Below are 24,483 nucleotides of genomic sequence, written 5' to 3'. Positions count from 1 at the left end.
TGAAGTTGAGTTGCCTCTAGCAATGACTGTTTAGAAAAAAGAATGTTATCAACCCAAGCACTGAAGGACTCATTAAATAGGTTTCATCTTAGCTTGATGAAGTTAAGCATCTAGTCTAAGCTAGTGTCTAGGTTCTCTTACCAATGAAGCAAGATAACCATCTCTAGATGTAAAGTATGCTGCCCATTTTATCAAATTATTATAGAGAAATAATAAATAAGTCATTTAGATTATGTATTTTAGGCAGCTAAAGCTAGGTGAATGAATTCTTTCATTGTGTCTAAACTATCCTGATGCTGACATCATCCCTTTTTGGCACAGACTGATGCCAGGGAGCACTTTCTATATCAGTACCACCATGGACATGGCACTTCAGGACATGGCTTAATGGCCATGGTTCTGTTAGGTTGCTGGTTGAACTTCATGATCTTAGAGGTCTTTTCCAATCAAAATAATTCTATGATTCTATAAAGAGAAGCTTTCAGATACTGGAGAGCTTTATTCACTCTATGAACAAAAAAACCCGAACAAACCAAACCAACCAAACAAACAAACAAAAAAACCAAACCAAAACACCACAGATCTGGTCACTGAAGAATCCTTAAATAAAAGCTAAAGGATGTATTCTGCCTCAGTCATAAGTTGTTGCATTAAATGCAAGAGTCCTGGTGTGCAATGTTCTAGTGAGAATACAGTCCTGAAAGCATGATCCTTAAATCTCTAGATGATGAAAGGAGGTTAGTTTGTAAAAGAATCTACTTGCAATATATTGAAATAAAGATGAGTTTAAAATACTCATCCCCACCTACTACTGTGTTAAATCTTCCCTCTTTCTGTTATGATTCTGTAGTCATGTTTTCTCATCTTTCGTTTGCAGGTCACTCTGTGCATGAGTCACACACAGAGCAAAGGGAGCTGCTGAAATTAAAGGCACATTCCTTATCCTGTATGGGAATACCTTGAGCTCCCTTTAGTGTAAGAGAACTCATTCTTGTTCCTTTAGGGTGTCTGGAGAAGGGGCACATGGGCACTGAGATTTTCTCTCTCAGCAGAGATGATGATCCTTATAGGTCCCTTCCAGCTTGAGATATTCTGTGATTCTAATACAATCTAGCAGGCATCACATGAGAATTCAAAGACTGGGAAAGAATACAATAAATTTCCAAATCCTGGGTAGTAAAACCCAGAGTGGTGTTTTCGTTCATGAGTTCTTGAGTGGGACAGTGCTAGAGTGTGATGATCACCTATGAGGAACACAAGGAGGAAAAGCCACGAGGAAGCAACAATATCTACAAGCCAGTGCTGTGGTGCACCTCTGAAAAGGACAAAAAGCAAAAACCCCCAAACTTATATCAGTCAAGGAGTTATGAGCAGTGGAAGAAATGTTAGTGGTCTTGTACAAGACTGGGGAAATCTCTTCTAGATGACTGTGTAAACTCCTGTGGGGTTGCCCACTCCACAGCAAGATTAATTCAAAACTAAAGAGGGAGAACTGCTTGGTAGATCCGAGATATGCTGTGTGGATCTTTTCATTGGAAGCTAAAAGAACCTTAAAAGGCAATTTTTCAAGTGCTGGTTGCAATTTATTTTCTCCAAATGGAAAGTCAAGAACCAATATAGCTGTAATTTAAACAGATGCATTTAAATTCTGTAGAGCAATCCAATTTTGGGCTGTTGTTTGTAGGGGCCTGGTAGATCCAAAGAAATATTCCACTGGCTCTCACTGATGCAGTGCTTAAGGAGAGGAAGTACCTTCCATGAGATCTAGTGGAAGAAGAACTTATTATGCCCATATTGTTAGAGAAGCCAATTATCTTCTCAGGAAGATCACTGATAGCATTGTGCAATGTGTTTTCACCTTCCATTTGATGTGACTTGTCTGTACCTGCTGACATACTTCAGCTGGGAAGGCTTGGGTGGATGTTTGTCTTCTGAGGCAAGTTGTAATAAGCAGTTTTCTCCAGCTGTGAAAAGCTTTCTACAAATGATGGCTGTGAGTCTGTGCAGTGTGGACAGTAGATAAGCTCCATGTGCAGGAAATCATTACTGGTTGCTTCATCTCCTGAAACTCGTGGTTCCTGCCTTGCCTAGGAAGAACAGGGGGGTGCAGTGGCATATGTGTATAGAGTGTCCCTCTCTTTGTCTTCCTGTGGACACTGCCACAAGTTTCTGCCAAGATTTGGGAACATGAGTAATTCCAGGTTCTTCTGCACTTCCCCATCTTTGCCACTGGCAACAGGCATGGAGTTGCCAGATTGCTCCTGTGGCCTTTTCCAAATGCCATCTTCATCAGAATATTGCTTCAGATTAGATGAAGTAGTTATGGTTATGTCTGAAAACCAAAGACTAAGAGATTAAGAAGTGTGTGACACTAATAATAGGATTCCATCAAGGTAGAGGTTGGAAGGGACCTCTGGAGGTCATCCAGTCCAACCCTCCTGCTACAGCAGGGCACCCACAGCAGCTTGCTCAGGATCCCAATGTCCTGCTGGGTCTGGAATCTCTCCAGAGAAGAAGGCTGCATAACCTGTCTGGGCAGCCTGGTCCAGGGCTCCAGGACCCTCACACCAAAGAAGTTTCTCCTCATCTTCAGCTGGAACCTCCTGGGTTCTAGCTTGTGCCCTTTTCCCCTCACAGATTTGCAGCACAAAGTGGAAATCAGCACCCAGTGCACCTAAGGTAAGCAGTTAGTAAACTGGATGGTGATAAATTAGTTTGGCAGTGCTGTGGTGCAGGATCATCTGGAAGAGGCAGCACTTTCCATGGGATTTCAGCCTCTCTCTGACCCTTTTATCTACAGAGGACAGTGTTCCATGTATCCATTCAACTACTCATCCATAAGTCAGATTTTTGCTGATTTGCATAGATTAATCAAGCAGCAGGAACTGGGGATTCTCTTGCTGTGGAAACTACCAGGAGTAAAGCAGTTGTTTATTCTGTACATTTGGTGGTGGGGAGGTGAAAGTGGCCAGCAGGCTGGCCAAGAGGCTAAAAGGATCCAAATTTTGATTCAGTGAGGTAAGCTGTGGCCACATAAAATGGAATCACCCATTGCAAGTGTGTATCTCGTTGTCCTGGCCAGGAAGAGACTAACTGACCTCTTAACACAGGCAGTTAGCTGACACTTGAAGACAGATACAATGAGTCTGACCTCAGTGGTCAGGCACTCCGACAGGCTGCCCAGGGAGCTGGTAGAGTCATCATCCCTAGAGGAGTTTAAAAAAACACATAGGCATGGCACTTTGAGACATGTGTTAGTGGGCATGGTGCTGGTGGGCTTGATGGTTGGACTGGATGATCTGAGAGGTCTTCTCCAACCTTAATGTTTCTATGATTGTCTAAATATTTGGCCTTGTAAGGAAAGTGCAGGCAAACTCTTCACTGCAGTTCTAAAACTGAGTGTGTCTGTGCAGGGGCAGAGGGAGGAAGAGAGGGACTGGAAGATGAGTTTAGGATCAGTTTAGGAAAGATGTTGAATTGCTGGAGCATGTCCAGAGAAGGGCAACGAGGCTGGTGAGAGGCCTTGAGCACAAGCCCTGTGAGGAGAGGCTGAGGGAGCTGGGGGTGTTTAGCCTGGAGAAGAGGAGGCTCAGGGGAGACCTCATTGCTGTCTACAACTACCTGAAGGGAGGTTGTAGCCAGGAGGGGGTTGGGCTCTTCTCCCAGGCAACCAGCACCAGAACAAGAGGACACAGTCTCAAGCTGCGCCAGGGGAGGTTTAGGCTTGAGGTGAGGAGAAAGTTCTTCACAGAGAGAGTGGTTGGCCATTGGAATGTGCTGCCCAGGGAGGTGGTGGAGTCACCATCCCTGGAGGTGTTCAAGAGGGGATTGGACGTGGCACTTGGTGCCATGGTTTAGATAGGCATGAGGTGTAGGGTGACAGGTTGGACTCGGTGATCTTTGAGGTCTCTTCCAGCCTTCTTGATTCTATGATTCTATGAGGACATCATTCAAATGATGTAAAGATCTGGGTATAACCTTAAAGCTCTTTTCAGAGTTTCATGACTGAGTTTGAACTACCTTAACTGCTCTCTGATTTTCAGGTGTTTGAGTTTGTGGAGCAGCAACTCTCTAGCTGGGACAGGATAACACAAGGGAAAGTCATTTAGGCTAATAAAGCTCTCAGTTGCTTGAATTTCCTTACCTGTTGTTCTAACAAAAGAGTAGTGCTCCTAGTAGGAGTAAGTGATCAGGCATTTAATTTTATGTAGAGGTGGTGTGTGATTATTTATTAAGTCTTTTCTTCCTGTCCTCAGCTGTAGTAGCAAGCTAATTGCTGCAGTGTAAAGTTTGAGGTGTGAGAAACAAGGCTGATGAGAGAAATCACTTTCCCATTCATGTTACCAAATTTATTATGTGGCAATTGAAGCACAGGAGTAGAGACATCTCCATAACTTCTGTGCCCAACATCTTTCTTAGTTTATCTTCCAGTTTTCCTACTAACAGCATTGAAAGTTCTTCCATGCTAACATGGAAGTAGATTCTTAGGTGAGTGATTGATTTCTTTGCTGTGTTGCTTGAGATGGAGAGAAACTTGACAAATTAAGTCAAATTTTTGGGGTTCTCAATGAGCTACCCTTCTCCACTCTCAGCATAGAGTGAGATATCCAACAAATTACCACTTGCAACATGCAGTAAGATTCTACAAACTACCACACCAGGAGGAATGTTACTTTCTTCATGTGTTTGTTCAACTTCTTCCCTCTTCTTGCAATATTCATAGCTTGGCTGAAATGACTTGCAAATACGTTTTGAGTTTCCATGGCTCTGGGAAGCTTCTCCTTCATCTTGGCATTCTTACCTGCCTTGTTCAGACATGCAGAGCCAGACCTTTAGTGCACTGAGTTTCTGACAGAGAACTTTTGGTAGAAGCATGGTCACCTGGTGCTTTGAAAAGCCAGTTGGAATGAAGGAAATGGGAATAATGCAAGGAGTCTCAGTTGTCAAAAGTTGGTGGGAGATTGCTTCCATATGTCTCCATAATTTCTTCAAGGGGTTAAGGCACCTCCTTTGTGACTGTGGGTGCAGTTACCACCACAGCCAGGTATAATCAACTGTACCAGCTGAAAAGGGTGTAGCAGGGTATGATGGGGAAGAGATTCTATCACACCCTCTACTCAGCAAGTCTGTGCTGCAGATGTTGAGTCACAGGCTGATGCTTTTGGGGGCAGTAGATAAGATCAGTGATTATGAAAGAACTTCTTACATCACACAAAGATGCAGAGATACAAGTCTGTCAAGGCCACCCTTCCATTCATGCTGTAAAAACCTTCTATCTGCATTTCAGCACAGGTATCTCGTTCAGCCACAGCAGCCACAGCACAGCTCTTTGTGTGACCATCTAGAGCAAGTGGAGTTGCTGGAACATGTCCAGAGAAGGGCAACAAGGCTGGGGAGGGGTCTGGAGCACAGCACTATGAGGAGCAGCTGAGGGAGCTGGGGGTGTTTAGCCTGGAGAAGAGGAGACTCAGGGGAGACCTTCTTGCTGTCTATCTGAAGGTAGCCAGGTGGGGGTTGGTCTCTTCTCCCAGGCAACCAGTGACAGAACAAGAGGACACAGTCTCAAGCTGTGCCAGGAGAGGTTGAGGCTGGATGTTAGAAAGAAATTCTTCACAGAAAGAGAGACTGGCCACTGGAATGGGCTGCCAAGGGAGGTGGTGGAGTCAGCATACCTGGAAGTGTTTAAAATAAGACTGGATGAGGAACATAATGCTATGGGTTAGTTGATTAGATGGTGTGGGGTGATAGGTTGGTCTTGATGATCTCAAAGGTCTTTTCCAACCTGGTTAATTCTGTGATTCTCTGATTTTCTAGGCACGGTGGAGTCACCATCCCTGGAGGTGTTAAAAAAGCATGGCACTTCAGGGTTTAGTGAGCATGGTGGTGTTAGGTCAATGGTTGGACTCAATGATCTCAGAGGTCTTCTCCAGCAGGAACAATTCTATGATTCTGTGAGTGCAAGAAATCTTTCAGTCAGAGTACAGTCCTTCTGAACTTCCAGCCTTTTCACCTGTTCTTTTCTGATCTCCACTAGGTCACATTCATTAATCTTTCAGAAATTTCTGCAAATTAGCACAAAGAGAAACTAACTTTGCTGTGGCATTCTCAAGAGGACCTCTCAACACAGGGCTAGATAACTAGTGGAGCACACCCAAATAATGGGGAAACAATATGGTGATGGACTTCTAATTAACCATGAGCCAGCAATGTGCCCTTGTGACCAAGAAGGCCAATGGAATCTTGGGGTGCACGAGGAAGAGTGCAGCCAGCAGGTCATAGAATCATAGAATCAGTCAGGGTTGGAAAGGACCACAAGGATCATCTAGTTCCAACCCACCTGCCATGGGCAGGGACACCTCACACTAGATCAACTGGCCAGAGCCAAGGTCAAGGCAAGTTCTCCTTCCCCTTTACTCTGCCCTAGCCAGGCCACATCTGCAGTATTGGGTCGAGTTCTGCACTTCCCAATTCAAGAGAGATAGGGAACTGCTGTAGAGAGTCCAGTGGAGGCTACAAAGACACTGAAGGGACTGAAGCATCTCTGTGAGGAGGAAAGGCTGAGAGACCTGGGACTGCTGAGCCTGGAGAAGAGCAGCCTAAGAGGGGATCCTTCTCAGTGCTCACCTATATATAAAGGGCAGAGGGCAAGCAGACAGGGCCAGACTCTTGTCACTGGTGCCCAGGGTCAGGACAAGGAGTAATGGGTACAAACTGGAACCCAGGAGGTTCCAGCTGAACATGAGGAGAAACTTTGCTGTGAGGGCTGCCCAGAGGGGTTGTGGAGTCTCCTTCTCTGGAGAAATTCCAAACCTACCTGGCCATTGTGATCCTGGGCAACCTGCTAGGGGTACCCCTGCTTTAGCAGGGGAGTTGGACTGGAGGGTGTCCAGAAGTCCCTTCCTTAAAACACCAACAGGACCAATCTATTGCAGCTGCAATTGGCTGGCAACCAGTCACCAGTCATGTTCCTCAGGGCTCAGTTCTAGGGCCAGTTCTGTTCAATGTATTTATCAGTGATCTGGATGCAGGAGTTGAAAGCACCATCAGCAAGTTCACTGATGATACCAGACTGGAAGGTGCTGTTGACTCTCTCGAGGGACAAGAGCCCTTGCAGAGGGATCTGGAGAGATCAGAGCATTGGGCAATAATTAATGGCATGAAATTAAACATGAATGCACAGCAAAGATGATGACAGGGCTGGAAGGCATGTGCTGAGAGGAGTGACTAGGGACTCTGGGGTTGTCTAGCTTGGAGAAAAGAAGGCTAAGGGGCAACAGGATAAAGGGTAATGGGCACAAAGTTGAGTGTAGGAAGTTTCATCTAAACATGAGAAGGAACTTCCTTACTTTGAGGCTGGTAGAGCACTGGAACAAGCTGCCCAGAGAGGTGATGGAGTCTCCATCTCTGGAGTCATTCCAAACCCAGATGGATGCCATCCTGTGCAACTTGCTGTAGTAGAAGCTACTCTGGTGGAGTGGTTGGAATAGATGATCTCCAGAGGTCCCTTCCAACCCCTATCATTCTGTGAATCTGTGACCTCATTGCTTTCAATAACTGCCTAAAGAGTGGACTTGAGAGGGAAGTGCTCACCTCCTCCTGTGAATCAGTGATAAGATGCAGGAGAATGCTTCAAAGCTGCATCAGGGGAGGTTTAAGGTGGACATTAGAAAGCATTTCTTTATCAAGATGGTGGTCAAACACTGGAACAGGCTTCCTAAATATGTGGTTACTGCCCCAACCCTGTCAGTGTTTAAGAAACATTGGGACAATGCCCATAACAACATACTTTAACTTTTGGTCCATCTTGAAGTGGTCAGGGAGTTGGACTAGATGATAGTCATAAACCAAACTCAACTCTCTTCTCTTCTCTCTCCTCTTTTCTCTTCTCTTCTTTCTTCTCTTCCCTCTCCTCTTTTCTTCTCTTCCCTCACCTCTCCTCTTCCTTCTCCTCTCCACTTCTCTCTCCTCTTTTCTTCTCTTCCCTCACCTCTCCTCTTCCTTCTCCTCTCCACTCCTCTTATCTCTCCTCTTCTCTCCTCCCCTCCATTCTATTCTATCTTGCCACCAAGAGAGAGAAAGTTCTGCTTGTACAAATATGAAGGTGCTTGCCCTCCCCATGCCTTTGATGCCACTCACCTAGCTCATATTTCTCTAGTGTTCAGTCCCTCAGTATTCCTCTGAGAATCAGCAAATACATTAATCACTTAGGAGGTGCAACAGATGGTTTTGGAAAAATCCAGTTTTCACTTACAACCATTTAGTCCTGTCCCAAATATCTTTTTTCCCCCTCTTTGGGCTTTGATAACATCTGTATTAACACAAGAGCTGCAGAAAAGGCCATAATGCAGGTTTGTCCCACTTCACCCTGATGCAAAGATTGGGTTACAGAGCATAAAAATCTGGGATATGCAGAAGAACATGTGGATACCAGGTAGATATCAAGTCCTAATTTGATGTTTATCTTTTTAGCAGCTGAGATCTTTTATTGTGAAAGGAGAGGTTGCAAAACCTCAGAGCAGAAAGCTGCTATACTGGAAATGCCTAAGTTTAGCTTAGTGGGGGAGTTCCAGTGAAAAAAATGAGCAGCTGACAACTTGATGTAATAGCTGTGGTGGAGATGAATGAAGTGTTTGTAACCAAATGCATTGTCCCATTGTGTACAGTGGCTGATATGATAGCAATCATCACCATTATCAGCATTTCTATCAGAGCAATGTCCTGAGTGCCACAGAACCCATGAAACACAGATCCTTCTCTGAATGAGTTTGGTAGCTCATTCTTCAGTAATTAAAGCTTCAGTTATCCAAAGATTTGACAACCAGCTATGAAAGGATTTACTAGCAATATTTGTGGGGCTTATTTGGATATTAGGAAAACTTTCTTTACTGAAAGAGTGGCCAGGCATTAGAACATGCCCAGGAAGGTGGTGGAGCCACCATCCTTGGAGGTATTCAAAACCCATGTAGACATGGCACTTCAGGTCATGGTTTTGTTGGGGTGGTGTTGGGTTGATGATTGGACTTGATGATCTCAGAGGTCCTTTCCAACCTTAACGATTCTATCATTCTGTGGTCTGGGACATGGTTTAATGGCCTTTTGCTGCAAGGCCCACAGTTGGACCCAAAGATCTTAGAGGTCTTTTCCAAACCAAAACAATTCAGTGATTCCCTGATTTTAGGGAGTTCTTACAATCTAAATCTGAGCTAAGCTGTGCCCATCTCCTGAAAGCACCAGGTTCTCCGTGCTGCATCATCTCTCTCACTGAATTTCCCAAGCACCAGTTTCTGAGCATTGCACAGAAGCTGGTTTGGGTGTTGTTTTCAGCCTCACCTGTGGCACTCTAAGGACACCCAATTGTCTCTCATCCAGCTGAAAAATTGCTGCGCAGCTGGGTGCTTAGTACACTTAAAACCTCAGGGGGAAAAACTTTTCCCTGCCTGTCTCACCGTCCACTGACAGCTTTCCATCAAAAAAAACCCAAACAAAACAACAAAACCAACACAAAACCCGACCCTGTTAACCAGGAGTCAGCAATGTGCCCTTGTGACCAAGAGGGCAAATGGTATCTTGAGGTACGTTTGGAAGAGTATGACCAACAGCTCAAGGGAAGTTCTCTTCTCCCTCTGCTCTGCCCCGGTCAAGCCACGCCTGTGGATCCAGTTCTGGGCTCCATAGTGCAAGGGGGACAGTGAACCACTGGAGGGAGCCTGGAGCATCCCTGTGAGGAGGAAGAACCGAGAGCCCGGGGGCTGTTGAGCCTGGAGAAGAACAGCCTGAGAGCAGATCTTATCAATGCTCAGCAACAGCTAGCGGGGGGGAGAGGCAAGCAGACGTGGCCAGCGTCTTCTTAGTGGTGTCCAGTAACAGTACAAGGGGCAACAGGCACAAACTGGAATACAGAAGGTTCCATATGAACACACAGAGACAATTCTTTGGTGTGAGGGTGCTGGAGCCATGGAGCAGGCTACCCAGAGAGGTTGTAGAGTCTCCTTCTCTGGAGAGATTCCAACCCTATTGTGCTCCTGGGCAAGCTGCTGTGGGTGCCCTGCTTTAGCAGGGGAGTTGGACTGGATGAGCTCCAGAGGTCCAGTCTGTGAGATGGTCCAACACTCCTCACCAGCAGTCACAGCTCCTCTTTCCATATCTGGGTGGCACCGCGGCTGCCAGAGTAGCGGTGGGGAAGGAGCAGGAGATGGGGGAGAAACAGCGGGCAGCTGAAGCAGGGCAGCACCGCTGACTTTCCCGGAGCTCTGAAGCAGCAGCCCAGCAATGCTCGCTCTCCCGGCGCCGGGAAACGGGGGCAGACGTAGGGCGGGGTCTCAGGGTGGGGCCGGGGAGGTTCCCCCCGCCCTTATAGGCTATGGGGGAGCAGGTGGTGGAGTTGGCAAGGCAGGAGGGAGGGAAGGGAGGAGGACGAAGAAGAAGGAAAGAGGATGGCGGCGTCGCTACCGGAGAGCGAGGAGCGGGATGAGAGCCAAGATGGTGAACCTGCGCGGAGCCCGGCGCTGCAGTTCTTCACCTGGGAGGAGATCGAGCAGCGCAATGGGCGGGGGTCGGCGCCCCAGGAGCGGTGGCTGGTGATCGAGAGGAAGGTGTACGATATCAGCCAGTTCTACCGGAGGCACCCGGGAGGGGCCCGGCTCATCGGCAGCCACGCCGGCCAGGACGCCACGGTGAGCGGCGGGGGTCCGGGGGAGTTTGGTACCGGCCGCTTAAGAAATCGGGAGAGGAGGAGGAGCCACCCAGGAGGTGGCTTCAGCTGAGACTGGTGGGGCTCGAGAAGATGTAGAATTGTAGAACTGTTGAGGCTGGAAGTGACCTTTGGGATCAAGTCCAACCACTCACCTAGAGCTCACAATGTCACTACTACTGCTAAGTCACTGTCACTAAACCACATCCTTCAGCACCACATCCATGTGTTTCTTAAATGCCAACAGGGATGGGGACTCCACCATTCTAATGCCTGTTATGCGTTTCCATGAAGAAAATTTCCCCTAATGACCCATCTGAACTTCCCTTGGCACCACTTGAGCACGTCCTCTTGTCCTATCACTTGTTGTAGTGTCACTGCTTACTCAGTGATCTTAAAAGGTCTTCTCCAAGTGAAACAATTCTGTAATTCTCTGTTTTGTGTGAGTTTCCAGCCTCATGCTAGCCAACAGGCCAATGAAGAGACATAGCCCATGGGACAACCCAGACTGGAACTGTTTATCAAGCTATAGAGCCTTTAGGGTTATTTTTACCTTCTGATCAGCCTGGGGAAGAGAAGGCTCTGGAGAGACCTTCTGGTGGCCTTTCAATGCTTAGAGGGATGTGTAAGACAGCTGTGAGGACAGGCTTTTTAGCAGGTGTGTTGTGACAGGACAAGGGTTGATGGTTTGAAACTAAAAGAAGGAGATTTAGACTGGAGAGAAGGAAGACATATTTTACACTGAGAGTGATGAGACCCTGGCCCAGGTTGCCCAGAGAGATGGTAGATGCCCCATCCCTGGACCCACTGCAGACTGTTTGGGACTCTAGAGAGCAAGCTGCTCAAGTTGCAGATGTCCCTGATGACTGCAGAGCAGTTGGACTAGATGACCTTAAAGAGTCCCTTCCAACCTAAACCATTCTATGATCTTGTATTTGCAGCTACTTTGAACCACAGTGATTGCTTACAGCCAGGGGAAAGTGGGGAAGCTGCCACAAGCCCCATGGCAATGACAGTAGCTGCTTCCAGAAACATACCTTCAGGAAAGGCATTCCTCCTAAATGCCACTCTGCATAACCTGGAAGGAAGACAAAGAGAGGAGGCTTTCCCAAGCAGACTTCCAGGAGTTTCTGTAGTTCTTCCAACCCTTAAGGTGAACAACAGTGAAAAGCCAGTTAACAAGTGTCCAGATGCTGGTGAGTTAGCATGTGGGCAGAAAGACTTCTGCTGATCACATTTCCCTGTCTGACTGCTTTTTTTAGTGCCATGGAAACTTGTGGTGAACATACACCAAACCATTCTGGAAATTCCCTAGGTTCTTGCCTTCTGGTATATGCAGGAAGGGTAGAAAATAGTGGGAAATTAACACCTATACAAATCTGTGACAAATAAGATTGCTTCCTTGTTGTCTATTTTGAAAGAAAAAAAAAAAAAAAAACAAGACAGATAGTTCCCTGATCTTCCATATGTAAGGGATGTTTGAGGCTCATGTATTAGCTGTGGAGTCTCCTTCTCTGGAGAGATTCCAAACCCACCTGGACATTGTGATCCTGTGCAACCTGCTCCAGGTCACCCTGCTTTAGCAGGTGGGCTGGACTAGATGATCTCCAGAGGTCCCTCCAACCCCCCATTCTGTGATTAGCTAAAGAGCTTCACTTTGTCACACATCTGTTCTTAAACATTTGCCCAGAGTAACTTTGGGGCTGGAGTGCAGTAAAGCACCGAGTCTGGCATGAAGCAGGCACACGAGTCGAGGGCATGGATGTACAAAAACCATTTGCCATGGTTGAGAGAAGCTTCAGGAGAAGTTCTTTTCCTACAGACTGAATTCACAGCTCAGCTTGCTCTCAGCTGTGCTTCAAGACTCCAGCTGCCCCCTTCCTGCTCTGTCAATGAAGATGTCTCCTCCTCTGCTTCTTTGCATCCTGTTCTTTCCCTCCCCAGCCTTGCCTAGAGGCTCTCATATCTTTTTTTCATGCTCACATCTTTAAGAGATCAGCACCACCAGGCCTGTGATATGAATTGCATCCTTGCCTTCATTTCCTTCTGAAAATTTCCAAGTAATAGAGAACAACATGAAGTTCTCTGGTATCTTTTGGTCCTTAATGAAATCCTTCCCTGCCTTAGTTCATTTAAGAGTGAAGTTCTCTACCCAATGAATAAGATGAGCCACGTTTTTCTTTTAAGCAGATGGATTTAAAGGACAATTTTCTCTTTTGACAAATTGCACAATTAAGAAGATTCTGGTCTGCTGTCAAGAAAGATCATTTGGGCACCTGGATGTCCAGGAAGAGAGAAAAGTCACTAATATTTGGGTTGATGAGAGGTGGAAGAAGAAAGGCAAGGACACTAGATTCTGCTTTAGTTGTATAGTGGAGATGCATTCAGTGTTTTGGAGCTTGCATTCTTGTAGGAATTGCAGTAGTAGAAGTGGGACCCCTTTGTGTTCACCAGCTGAAATAAGATCTCAGCTAAGAACATAGGACAAACACAAAAAGAAAAAAAAAAATCACTAAAAGCTTGAGGAGATAGAAGGTAAACAAATATATCTTTGCTATCTTGGTTCCTCCACAGTCAAGGTCTTGTTGTGCACAATAAGTTGAGGTTAGTAATGCAGATTTCATTTTTCTTAACTCTCCCTTTCTTCTTGTGCATTTGCAGGATGCCTTTGTAGCATTCCATGTCAACAAGGTGCTGGTGAGCAAGTACTTGAAGCCACTGCTGATTGGAGAGCTGGCACCAGATCAACCCAGTGTTGAGCCCACTAAAAACGTAAGTCTGTCCTCATAAAGCACATCAAAGGGAATTATTCTGAGATAAGAGCTCGTTCTTCTGTATCACTGTAGCTCCTGGAACAAAGAGAACCAGGTTCTTCATGATTTGCTGTGCTACTACATAGAAAGAACACATGAATATTACTCTGTGCTATGCTCACTCCTTTGTCCATTTTCTTTCCTCAGTGCCCACCAATCTGAGGCCAGCTGGGCTTTAGGTGTCATTTTGATACAGGCATTTAACCCTCCCTTGTTAATCTTGGGAAGGGGGAAGTGAAGATATATATTGATCCATTGGAACTCCCTGGAGGTGTTCAAGAAACATGTGGACATGGCATTCTGGGACATGGTTTAATGGCCATGGTGGTGTTAGGTTGACAGTTGGACTCAATCCTCTTAGAGGACTTTTCCAGCCCAAGCAATTCTGTGATTCTGTGATGCCACAGGAGGAATAATTTCATCCCAAAGACCTACCACGAGATGGCATGCTCTGTCAATGCACATACAGGACACCTTCCACTAGGTACAAGTTCCATTTGTGCCCTTTGATACCTCTCAAGATTATGGACAAAGCACCAAAGATACAGGCTCAGGAAGTGGGGGAGCAGACACTGTGCTCTGTGATGCTGCTCCTTGCTCTTCTGCTCTGTGTACCTTCCCAGGCAAAGATGGTGGAGCTGTATGAGAGCAATGATTTTTACCAGTTTACCAGTATGCAAGCCCAGGTCTTGCCCATTTGGCCAGATCCTTTGCTCTTTCTTACTTAAAGTTGTCCTCAGCTTTTGAGGCTGCAGTGTAGCACTCTAGAAACAGGCCATGTGTAACCCTGGTGCCTCCCACAGAAAATGCTGGTGAAAGACTTCCGAGAGCTGCGAGCTACAGTTGAGAAAATGGGACTTCTGGAGCCAAACCAACTCTTCTTCTTCCTGCACCTGGCTCACATCCTCCTGTTGGATACTGCTGCTTGGCTCATTCTCTTCTACTATGGGACATCCTTAATGCCCTTTATTGCCTCTCTGCTGGTGCTGACTGTTTCCCAGGTAAGAAATAAGTCCACAGCACATGCATGTGTGCTTGCACCAACTTTCATACACAAAACACTATTGCAGATTTGTAGTGCGCCATTTCCCTACTTGGTGTAGTTCTCATTTGTCATTAGGAGACAACCACTCTATGGCATGTGTTTACAGAAGATATAAAGAAGAACTTCTAAGTGTGGGAAATTTCCACTAAGCCTAGTCTGGGATTCTTCCAGCAACATATATTCTAAGGAAAGCCCCAAGAATATCAGGATTTCATAGTTCCTTCCTGATTGTGGCTTTGAAACACCATCCAAGAATTAAATCTTGGCCCTTCAAAGCAAAGGAGGTGTGTGGCCCAGTCCTGGTCTTGACTTTTCTTTCCCCATCCCTCTCAACAGTTTATTTTTTCTCTTCCAGGTCCAGGCTTCCTGGTTACAACATGATTTAGGACATCTTTCTGTATTCAAGAAGACCAAGTGGAACCACTTGCTGCATAAGTTTGTGATGTGCCATTTGATTGTAAGTACCTCGCCCTGGAAAAACTTCTTGGATTTGATGACTTTCCTGTAAAAGTGTGTTCTGAAGACTCTGTGAAGGACGACTGTGTGTTCAGCATCAAGGGGAGGAAGGGAATGGGACAGAACCTGGCTTTGAAACTGTTGTACTTTTCATGTTCTTCACTCAAACAGGGGGCATCAGCCAAATGGTGGACTCTTCTACACTCCCAGCACCATGCCAAACCCAACTGCTTCCAGAAAGATCCTGATATCGACATGCACCCTTTCCTGTTTACTTTGGGGAAGAAATTGTCTGTGGAGGTCAGTGTGTGTGTGTATGATATAGGTGCATCAGTAATAGGGTGGAAAATCAATCAGCAAAAAGATTATGAACTGTTACAGCAACTAGAAGAATAACTTGGTAATTAATGATCATTAGATAATTTGTGAGCGTTGACATGAAGCGTGGCTCCAGTTGGCCTGGGATTTATTGCTTTAATATTAATGTCTGAAGCTCAAGGCAGAGGTGGCTTTGGAATGTGCATGCCCTCTAGGAAAAGGCAGAAGCTTTGCTGTGAGAGGCAGGCAGCGCAGCAGGGCTGAATAAGCAAGGGCTGGTAGGTCGGGAGGGCTGCTGGCAGCGCCCTCTGGTGGACAGAAGTCGTTTGACAACAGAGAATGTTCTCAGCTGGCGCTGCTGGGCTGCTCCCGGGAGTGACAGCTCAAGATGATGCTGAATTCGGTTTGCTGTACAACTTCGTCAGGGCTGGAGATCCCGTCAGAGTAGTTACAGCAGTGATGGGATGACCTTTGCCATCACAAAACCGTCCTTAAGTGTATGGAATCATAGGATCATAGAATGGTCTGTCTTGGAAAGGACCTCTGAAGGTCATCTAGTCCAACCCCCTCTGCAGCAAGCAGGGGCATCCTCAATTCGATCAGGTTGCCCAGAGCCCTGTCGAGCCCCACTTTGAATACCTCCAGGGATGAGGCCCCAACCACCTCCCTAGGCAACGTGAATCAAAGAGGAAAGATGGTGGTAGGGAAGAGAGAGTGTATATGACTGTTTTTGACAGATAATACAACTTAGCCTTGAAATATCCAATATTTCATACAATAACTTCTGAGTGTGGTAAGAACATGTGGTGGGTTAACTTTTTACACCCAATAGTGATTTATTTACATTTTACTACTTTTCTGTTCAAGATCTGTGAATAATTTAAAAGGCATAGCCTAAAACTACCACAGAGCACCAAGAAAATCCACCAGTTAAAAGTCATTTCTATCTACTCCCAAAATGTATTTTTAGTGCAACTTACAGATCATGCCATCTTTTAATGGATGAAATGTTCTGGTGTAGTTTTTACTCCATTCCATTCCAGCTCAGACAACAGTGGCATCTGGGACAGCAGTTTCCCTCCTACCATCTATCAACACAGGTTTTTTTTTCTTATGGGCTTTACTTCTAGTCTGGCTTGTCCTAAGTACCTCTAGAACCACCTTTCAGCAATCATTTCTTTGCCCATAATGAAGAAAAAAAAATCTCATGCTTGCTTGACAGTTCTTCTCTGAAGGACTTTACAAAGCTGTAAGGCATGGAAACCTTACACTAATGGAATGGAGGTTTATAGAAAAGGTGTGGTATGCATTGTAAACTAAAGGGACAGGTACACAGGGGAAGGAGACAGTAGGAATGAGGGCTGTGGGAAGTGTGCAAGAAGAGTGCCTTTGGAGAAGAAAACTGCAGGTTACCTGTTGCAGGTTGCTTAGTTTCCACTCTATTTTTGTGCTCTTTCTTTTCACAGCTGGGGATCAAAAAGAAGAAGTACATGCCATACAACCACCAGCACAAATACTTCTTCATCAGTGAGTATCTCCCTTCTGCAATACCATGACAGGTACTAATGGGGCTTGCAGAACTTATTTCTGACCTGCAGGACTAGAGCAGAGCCAAGGTGCCTGTATCAAAGAGCATAATAATCAGTTTGGATCTAATTTTGGGGGGGAGTTGAAGACCTGAATGGATAAAACTCAATGTAACCTGGTCTGACCTCATAGCTGATGCTGCTGTGAGATCCTGAGGTCCCTTCTAGCCTGACTTATCACAGGATACTATGTGAGGTGAGGTTTCTCTGCCTTTTTTGACTTGAAACACATTAGTTTGGTTTGAGAATTGTTAACCAAATGGCTTAAGTTTGTTCCAGGGTAGAAAAAGTTAGTGGGGTATACTTATCCCAGACCATCTTGAAAGTGAACTGCTTTGCAAAAAAAGTGCACATCTATTTGGGCAGAGAAAAGGAGAAAGACTCTCAACTCACTAATTAAGGAAATTACTTGGGAGAGTGAGATGAAGGTTCCTGTTCTCCTGCCCTGTTCTGAGAGGCATCTTTCCATCTTCATGAAGCTTTATTGTTTTTGCAAAGCAGCACAATTTCAACACAGGACAAGGAGATACCAGCCTTTGCATCTCTCCAGAATAGTCTGAAGTCTCCCACTTAGGATGCTTGGCCTAAAAAGAGGACAGTATGAAATCAAACCCTAAACCCAAGCAGAAATGGGCACTTTCAAGGCATGATTCACTTGACCTGTTTTTTTTCCCTTGACCTCTGAAGATGGTAGGAACTGCACTCCAGCAGTGGCTCTTTTATCCAGTGGGTGGGCAGAACTAGCAGGGTTATTTCAGATGTGAATATCTCAGATGTGATGACCATTTGGAAGGTTGAGTTTGAGGAGTTCTATTGTACCCTGCTTTGAACCACTCGGTGGAGAGTCAGACAAGATTTGGGGCTGTGGAAGCCACTTGTCAAAATCCTCCTCTGTGGCTGTTCCTCAGTTAGAAGCCTGAAATAAAATCTTGGGTTTATAAGCACTATCAGATTGACAGACAGACCTAGAAATATGTAGAGGCACTGATCACAGAATCACAGAACAGTTTGGGTTGGAAGAAGCCTCCAGAGATCACCTAATGCAACTGCCCTGCAATGAGCAGTGACATCTTCAACTAGATCTGGCTGGTGAGAGCCCCACTTGGCATCTTAACCAGCATCAGCCAGCTGCTTTCTTGCAAAGTGGTTACTGTGGCACTCAAAAGTATTTCTGGGGATCTTGTCCTCCTTATTTTTTCAGGATTCTCCACACCCCTTTTTGTTTTCAAACAACAGAAAGAAGCCATGGTGGTAGGAAAGGGAAGGCAGTACTGCCTGTGTCAGCAGGTGACATAAGCAGTAGCAGGTTGTCGTGCATGAAGTGTCCTCAATCAAGCTTCAGCGAGCTTGTCTTACCTCCCTGTAACCTCTTGAGGTCAGCAGGCACCCAGATTGCTCACTGTTTGTCTGCCTTGGTGCACCCTGACATCATCCAGAAAGTTCTGCAGCCCTAAAACTTCTGAGAGCGTTCTCCTTGTGGAGTAGCTGTTCAGGGCCCCTTTGTCTCCAGTTTGACTGCCTCTCATTCGGGCCATGCCATCAGCAGTGATGATGAATTCTCCTTTACAGCTCTTCCTCCGCTCCTGTTTCCCACCTACTTCCACTACCACACCTTTTACATTGCATACACGAAAAGGTACTGGGTGGTAAGTATTGCTGCTTGTGCAGCCAAGAAGGGGGGGCTGCAGCTGTGGGCCTTCAGCCTTTCTTCTGAGCCAGCTTCTGCCCAGGGCTGTGTGATGTTACTGCCATTCAGCTAAGCCTAACGTGACAGTCTGTCTGGTGCAGTGTTTGGTGGCTCTGCACGCTTTCTGCTAACCTCATGCTCTTCCTCAGCTCAATGACAAAGGCTTGAAAACGAGGAACAGGCTTGTTCTGCTTTGCCTCACTTGCAGAACACAGTGTTCTGTCTCCTTTGGCTTGGGAAGGAGACTGGAAGGTCCTGACAGTGGTCAGGAGGATGTAGATATAAGAATTGTTGTTTTTCCAACCCGAATGAGATCTTGGTCTAGCACTTAGTTCGCTGTGGAGTCCTGGGCAGACTTGGTACAAGTCTTCAGCTCATGTCTCTGAACGCATAGATATTGGACACTAGGATGAAATGCTTTACTAGGAGAGTGGTGGAACACTGGAACAGGTGGTCCAAGGAGGTGGTGGAGGCACCTGCTCTAGCTGCAGATGTCAGTGCTTACTGGGGGTGGGGTTGGACTAGATCACAGTATCACAGTGTATCAGAGGCTGGAAGAGACCTCAAGAGATCATCAGGTCCAACCCCCCTGCCAGAGCAGATCACTTAAGGTAGTCTGCACAGGAATGCATCCAGGTGGGTTTTGAAAGTCTCCAGAGAAGGAGACTCCACAACCCCCCCGGATAGCCTGTCTTCTAAATGCCCCCCCAATAAATGCATTCTATGATTCTATATTTCTTAGTACATTACTGCATTTACTGGGCCTGAATGTTCAGATTCATCTTTATTATAACAAGCCATAGGAAAAAAAAATTATTAGCTTATTAGCTCATGTTTATTAGCTCCTGGTAGCTTGGATTGCTCCAGATGATTCCATTCAGCAAAAGCTACAGAAGCTGAATGGAGATTTTTCTTGTACATATCACATGAGACTTACAAAGGTGTTTCAGCAAATGTAATTAATTTTCTTCTTTTGCTTTCTCTGGTTTTGGTAGGACCTGGCCTGGATGCTGACCTTCTATATCAGATTCTGTTTTACTTATGGATCACTACTAGAAATAAAGAGTCTCCTGGCATATTATTTTATATTCAGGTGGTATCTCTTCAGAAGGTTCCTCAGGCTTCCCCTACACCTTCTTTCCATTTGTCGCTGCCTACCTTTCTCTGCCTTTGCTCATCTTTCCATGTTCTCCTTTAGTATTTTTTTCTTTGTAATTCCCTAAAATAAAGACTCTCTCTTTTTCAGCTCTGGCAGCAAAGAGACTTTAGAGTGCTGAGCAAATTGAGAAATACCTGGCATAACATTCAGTGCTTTGGGTGTTGGGTCTGCTACTGGCTGAAGAAAGAGAACATTTAAGAAAAACAGCTTAGCCTGGGCTTGCAAATGCCCAGACATTAGCCAGCAGCAATGGACAATGTCCTCTCCCCTTGGATTACTTTACTGATTCTAATCAGTTTGGTCCTTGGCTACAGATAAAACAAGATGAATGCAAGACTACATTAGGTTTATAGCAAAACATATGAAATAATCATGAGTTTCATAATGAAGTATGAAACTTGCAGGGTTTGGAAGCTCTTTCAGGTGCTGGATTAGCAAGGCTGGTGTTCAGCCATGTGTTTGTAAGCCTGGTTGTGCTGTTCTTCCACTGGCTCATCACTGACTTGCTTCCCTGTTACTGAATTCTGGTATCTTCTCTGAACAGGATGCTGGAGAGCAGCTGGTTTGTTTGGGTGTCACAGATGAACCATATCCCTATGGATATTTACTATGACAAAAATCTAGACTGGGTGTCTACTCAGGTAAAATATTTTCCATTCTTAAGAATTGTGGCTGTAGAAGTACAAATTCCAACCATAAGACAAGCAGCTCCTCTATTGCATTAAGAGTGAGAAGCTGTGGGTAACTGGGAAGTGAAGGTGAATAGCATAGCAGGATTCAGTTATGGTAAGAGTAAAGGAGTCCCCTCCTTGCAGGCACGCTTAGGGGAGTCCAGCAGTAAAGTCTGACCACCACAGGAGAACCCTGCCCTGCTTTTGCTGCAGGTATAGGTTTGAGGAGGAACTTTTGAGTCTGTTCACATGAATTCACAGGTGCACAGAGCCAAGCCCTAGTTTTACCATGGGCCATATTAGCCAGTCTACATACATCTGCTGGTCCACAAAGCTGAAGGAGGACTGTGATCCCTGGCTTGCTTATAGAGCAGAGCAGCAGAGCATACCATGCTCCTTAGGCAACAGGGAAAGGCTGCAATCATCAGCCAGGACTGACTTTGCTTTCCTTTCTTCTCCTTTAGCTCAAGGCAACCTGCAATGTTGAGCAGTCTTTCTTCAATGACTGGTTTACTGGGCATCTGAACTTCCAGATTGAACATCAGTGAGTACACACCCAAGAGAAAATTTTCTTCCCCTCCACCCCCCCCTCCTTTTTTTTTCTTTTTAAGTTTCCCTTATTTTTCTGAATTCTGCAAATAGTTGAGGGGCACCAAGGAGTTTATATTTAGAATAAAAACCCCTAATGAGAAACATCAGGTAATTCAAAACCTTTGAAGGGAGGTGAGAATGACTAGCAAGAACTGAGCATGTCTGAAGCCATGCAGACAGCAGAGGGTCTATCCAAAGTAGAAACTTGTAAGCATCAGTGAAAATTTGCATGCTAAGGAACTCTGTTTATAGTCTGACATGCTAGTTTAAGCCCACCTACACTTCTGCCATTATTCTGGATACTGAGATATGCAACTGAAGGATGAGTTCATCTCCTGTGCTATGGAGATGATTAATTGTGGAGAAAGAGGAAAGGAAGAAGCGGTTCCTTCCAGTTTATGGGGGAAGCAGTTCCTTCCAGTTTATATGCCATGGGGTCACTTAATGTGGAGAAATATCACTTTAGAGGTCCTGGAGACAACTTTGGAAAATAATGGAGGGGAAAAGCAGGAAAGTCTTATGAGCTACTTGTGCTAAAAGCTCACCAAGGGTGAAGAAGAGCCCTTTAGGAACAGCTGAAGCTCCTACTTGGTGTGAGCTGGGTGATTCCTGGGAAGTAATAATGAATGTGAACATGTGCTCCATAAGAAGTATTACCTTTCACTGGAGGAAAACTTGTCTGTCTCCTGTTCACAGCCTATTCCCCACAATGCCAAGACACAACTACTGGAAGGTGGCTCCTCTGGTGAAGTCCTTGTGTGCCAAACATGGCATCGAGTACCAATGCAAGCCGCTGCTCACAGCCTTTGCAGACATTGTGCAGTAAGTATCAACATGCTGGCAAAATCTGGCATCTCCAGCAAGAATGGCTGGCTTGGTCTTCCCTTAAATCTGCACACAGAAACCCTCACTTTCCCTGTCAACATTCCTCTAAGTCAGCCCTGGATAATGTGGCCTCTCTTTCTCTCTCTTAGCTCTCTGAAGAGTTCAGGAGAGCTCTGGCTTGATGCCTACCTACACAAATAAGCTGACAAGGCTTGATGGTACCATCCACAGCCTGCCATTCCCAGCAAGCTAAGGAGCAGGGACCACAAAGGACTCCTCCATGGCATAGGATAGGAAATGAAGGAGAGGATTCCAACAGATAAGAAGTTACCTGAATTTTACTTCTGGTCTTTCTGGGTATTTTGGTTGAGATATGAGTGGCTAGGGCAAGCAGGAGATGAATGATTAGAGCAGGGAGAAACTCTGCCAGCTGTCTGAGTAAGTATGGCCAAGAGCATTTCTGAGCCTGACTATGGGTCAGGTCAGATGATGGACTGGTGCAGCTGCACACTCTTAACTTCATGTCAGAGTCCTCTGACCAGTCTTTCAGGTACTCTTCATGTGGAAGATTTAATGCTCAGTAGATTTGCTTATTCAAAGTCCTTTGAACTTGCACAGGATTTTCAATTAGCAGTGGTCCAGCAGTGTGCTTAAATCAGAGTAAGTTATAATAAGCTACATCTCACACTTGGAGTAGAGCAGTTGCAACGTGCAGTGAAACAACAACTCCTGTTCTCCAGAACATCCTCATCCTCACAATGCCAGACAGCCCCAGGCAGCAGGAAGAAATACATGAGTTGAAAACTGCTCTCTTCAAAGTTTGTTTGTTTGTTGTTTATTTTATACTTTGAGTTGGGCTGAGCCATATCTACATATCTACATGCTCAATGCTGGCCTAGTTGGGTTGTTTATAGCCATGAGGTCTCCACTCTCTGGTCTGTGCCCCAAAATGCTCTTAAACACTTCAAGCCTGTGCTCTTTCAGGAGGAAGGATGAGCATCCTCACCCCCAGTTATAGAACTCGTTCTGGGGTGTGTTTGGGCTCATAGGTGCATGAAGGAAGAGGTACAGGTTACAAGGCATGAAATCCTGTGACCTGAGTGGTGAAGTGAATTCACAGGATAGATCAGTCTAGGCTAGAAGGGATTGAACCCCAGCTTGTTGTGCGTCTTTGTGCTGTTTCTTAATAAGTTCATGAAATAAATCTTAAAGCACAGAATATGTTGTCCTATAACTTTGAGAGATCCAAACAGACCATGAGGCACTAACCCTAAGCCAAATCCTACAAGTCTCTAACCTTGACTGACCCTTCCCCTACTCCTAATAGGCTCTAACCCTAAACCTAACCCCAGTCCATTCAAACAAATAAACTGAGGAGTTTTTTGACTAAATGATGTAAAATGCTGCTTTTTTACTTCATATGCCTTGATACACAGCTGGGGCAACTTCCTGCTCATTATTATATTGCCATTTTTGGAGCTCATTCATGCTGTATGGTTACAGAAAGTCACATCATGTTTCTAAGCATCCCAGGAAGCTTTTTGGGGGAAGAAGTAAAATTCCTTGCTTCCCAGTGAGGTTTGCATCTGGAAATGAACCTGAGCATTTGGAGTACAAATAAAATCAGGTGAAGGAGGTGGGACAAGAAAGCTAATAGCTTAAGCTCCTGAAGGCACTTTTGAGAGTTCAAGAGTAAACTGAATTACTTGTGTGGGCTCAGATTTTGGCTCAAGGTGAGGCAGAGCTTAATGTAGGTACTTTTAGCTCACATTTGAGAGGAGGCAATATCTTTCCCTTGATTAGTAAGAGACTGTTGTCTTTGTCTGAAGTAAGAACCAGCATGGGTACCCAATCAGATCCTGAAATAAAAGCCTAACTTTTGGAAAGGGGACTTGGGAACCAATAAATTAATTATAGCAGCAGTTCAGACCACTTTCTTACTGAAAGGAAAGCAATGAGGTTAATAAATAGACATCTTGCCTGGTGGACAGAAAGCTACGTGGAAAGTATCAGATTAGGTAAGGAACGGACTTTGTCTTGTTTGTGCAATGATTAGACATGCCATGCTCAGCACTGATTTTTAATGAAAAACCTTTACTCCAGTACAGTTAGCCAGGGCATAGAAAAGATTTGTTATCAAACCCTTTTGTGCCTTGGAAAACTTGCAATTATGTTTAGAGGTTACCAGCACAAAGTACGATTTCCAAACCATGGGAGTAAAAGAAGCGATTCCCGAAAAGCCTGTGGGAGAAGGAAGGAGTGAAGCAAGGCTCAGGATATCCACAGCTGCTTACACACACTACTTTTAAAAAAAGCCTTTTAAAATTACCTTAAGCAGTCTTTGAAAATCATTTGCTTGATTAGATGAGAGGCCTGATTTTGAAGACCAACATGTGAGCTTTGGACCTTGGACAGCACTTAGCTTCTAGTGCAATCTGCAGTCAGGACCTCTGTGAGTCAAAATGCAATTAAAAATAAATAAATAACAAAAAGCTGCAAATGTTTTCATTCGTTGAGGATCCACCAGTGAGGGAAAGTGTGCAAGGAGGTTGAACAAAACTGAGATGAAGGGCTGTGGATAAATGTGGAATAAAGCTGAAGCAATATAGAGCAACGCCGGAGAAAACAGCAGGAGCTGCCAA

The 24,483-nt window shown here is 45.3% G+C and overlaps 1 protein-coding gene across 1 annotated transcript; it reads left to right on the top strand.

Annotated features, from left to right (window-relative positions):
* Window positions 1-10,433: 10,433 nt before the first annotated feature.
* Window positions 10,434-22,042, top strand: LOC128974208 (acyl-CoA (8-3)-desaturase-like). Its single transcript, XM_054390760.1, has 12 exons — window positions 10,434-10,673; window positions 13,352-13,462; window positions 14,307-14,504; window positions 14,904-15,005; window positions 15,176-15,304; window positions 16,789-16,849; window positions 18,478-18,554; window positions 19,591-19,688; window positions 20,299-20,395; window positions 20,890-20,969; window positions 21,713-21,838; window positions 21,991-22,042. The coding sequence occupies exons 1-12, from the start codon at window positions 10,434-10,436 to the stop codon at window positions 22,040-22,042; spliced, it is 1,371 nt and encodes a 456-aa protein (XP_054246735.1).
* Window positions 22,043-24,483: the final 2,441 nt, after the last annotated feature.

The sequence above is a fragment of the Indicator indicator genome, chromosome 21, assembly GCF_027791375.1.
Source record: "Indicator indicator isolate 239-I01 chromosome 21, UM_Iind_1.1, whole genome shotgun sequence".
In the NCBI taxonomy this organism is placed as follows: Eukaryota; Metazoa; Chordata; class Aves; order Piciformes; family Indicatoridae; genus Indicator; species Indicator indicator.
The sequence above is the reverse complement of the archived record's forward strand: the minus strand, read 5'-3'. Positions and strand labels throughout refer to the sequence as shown.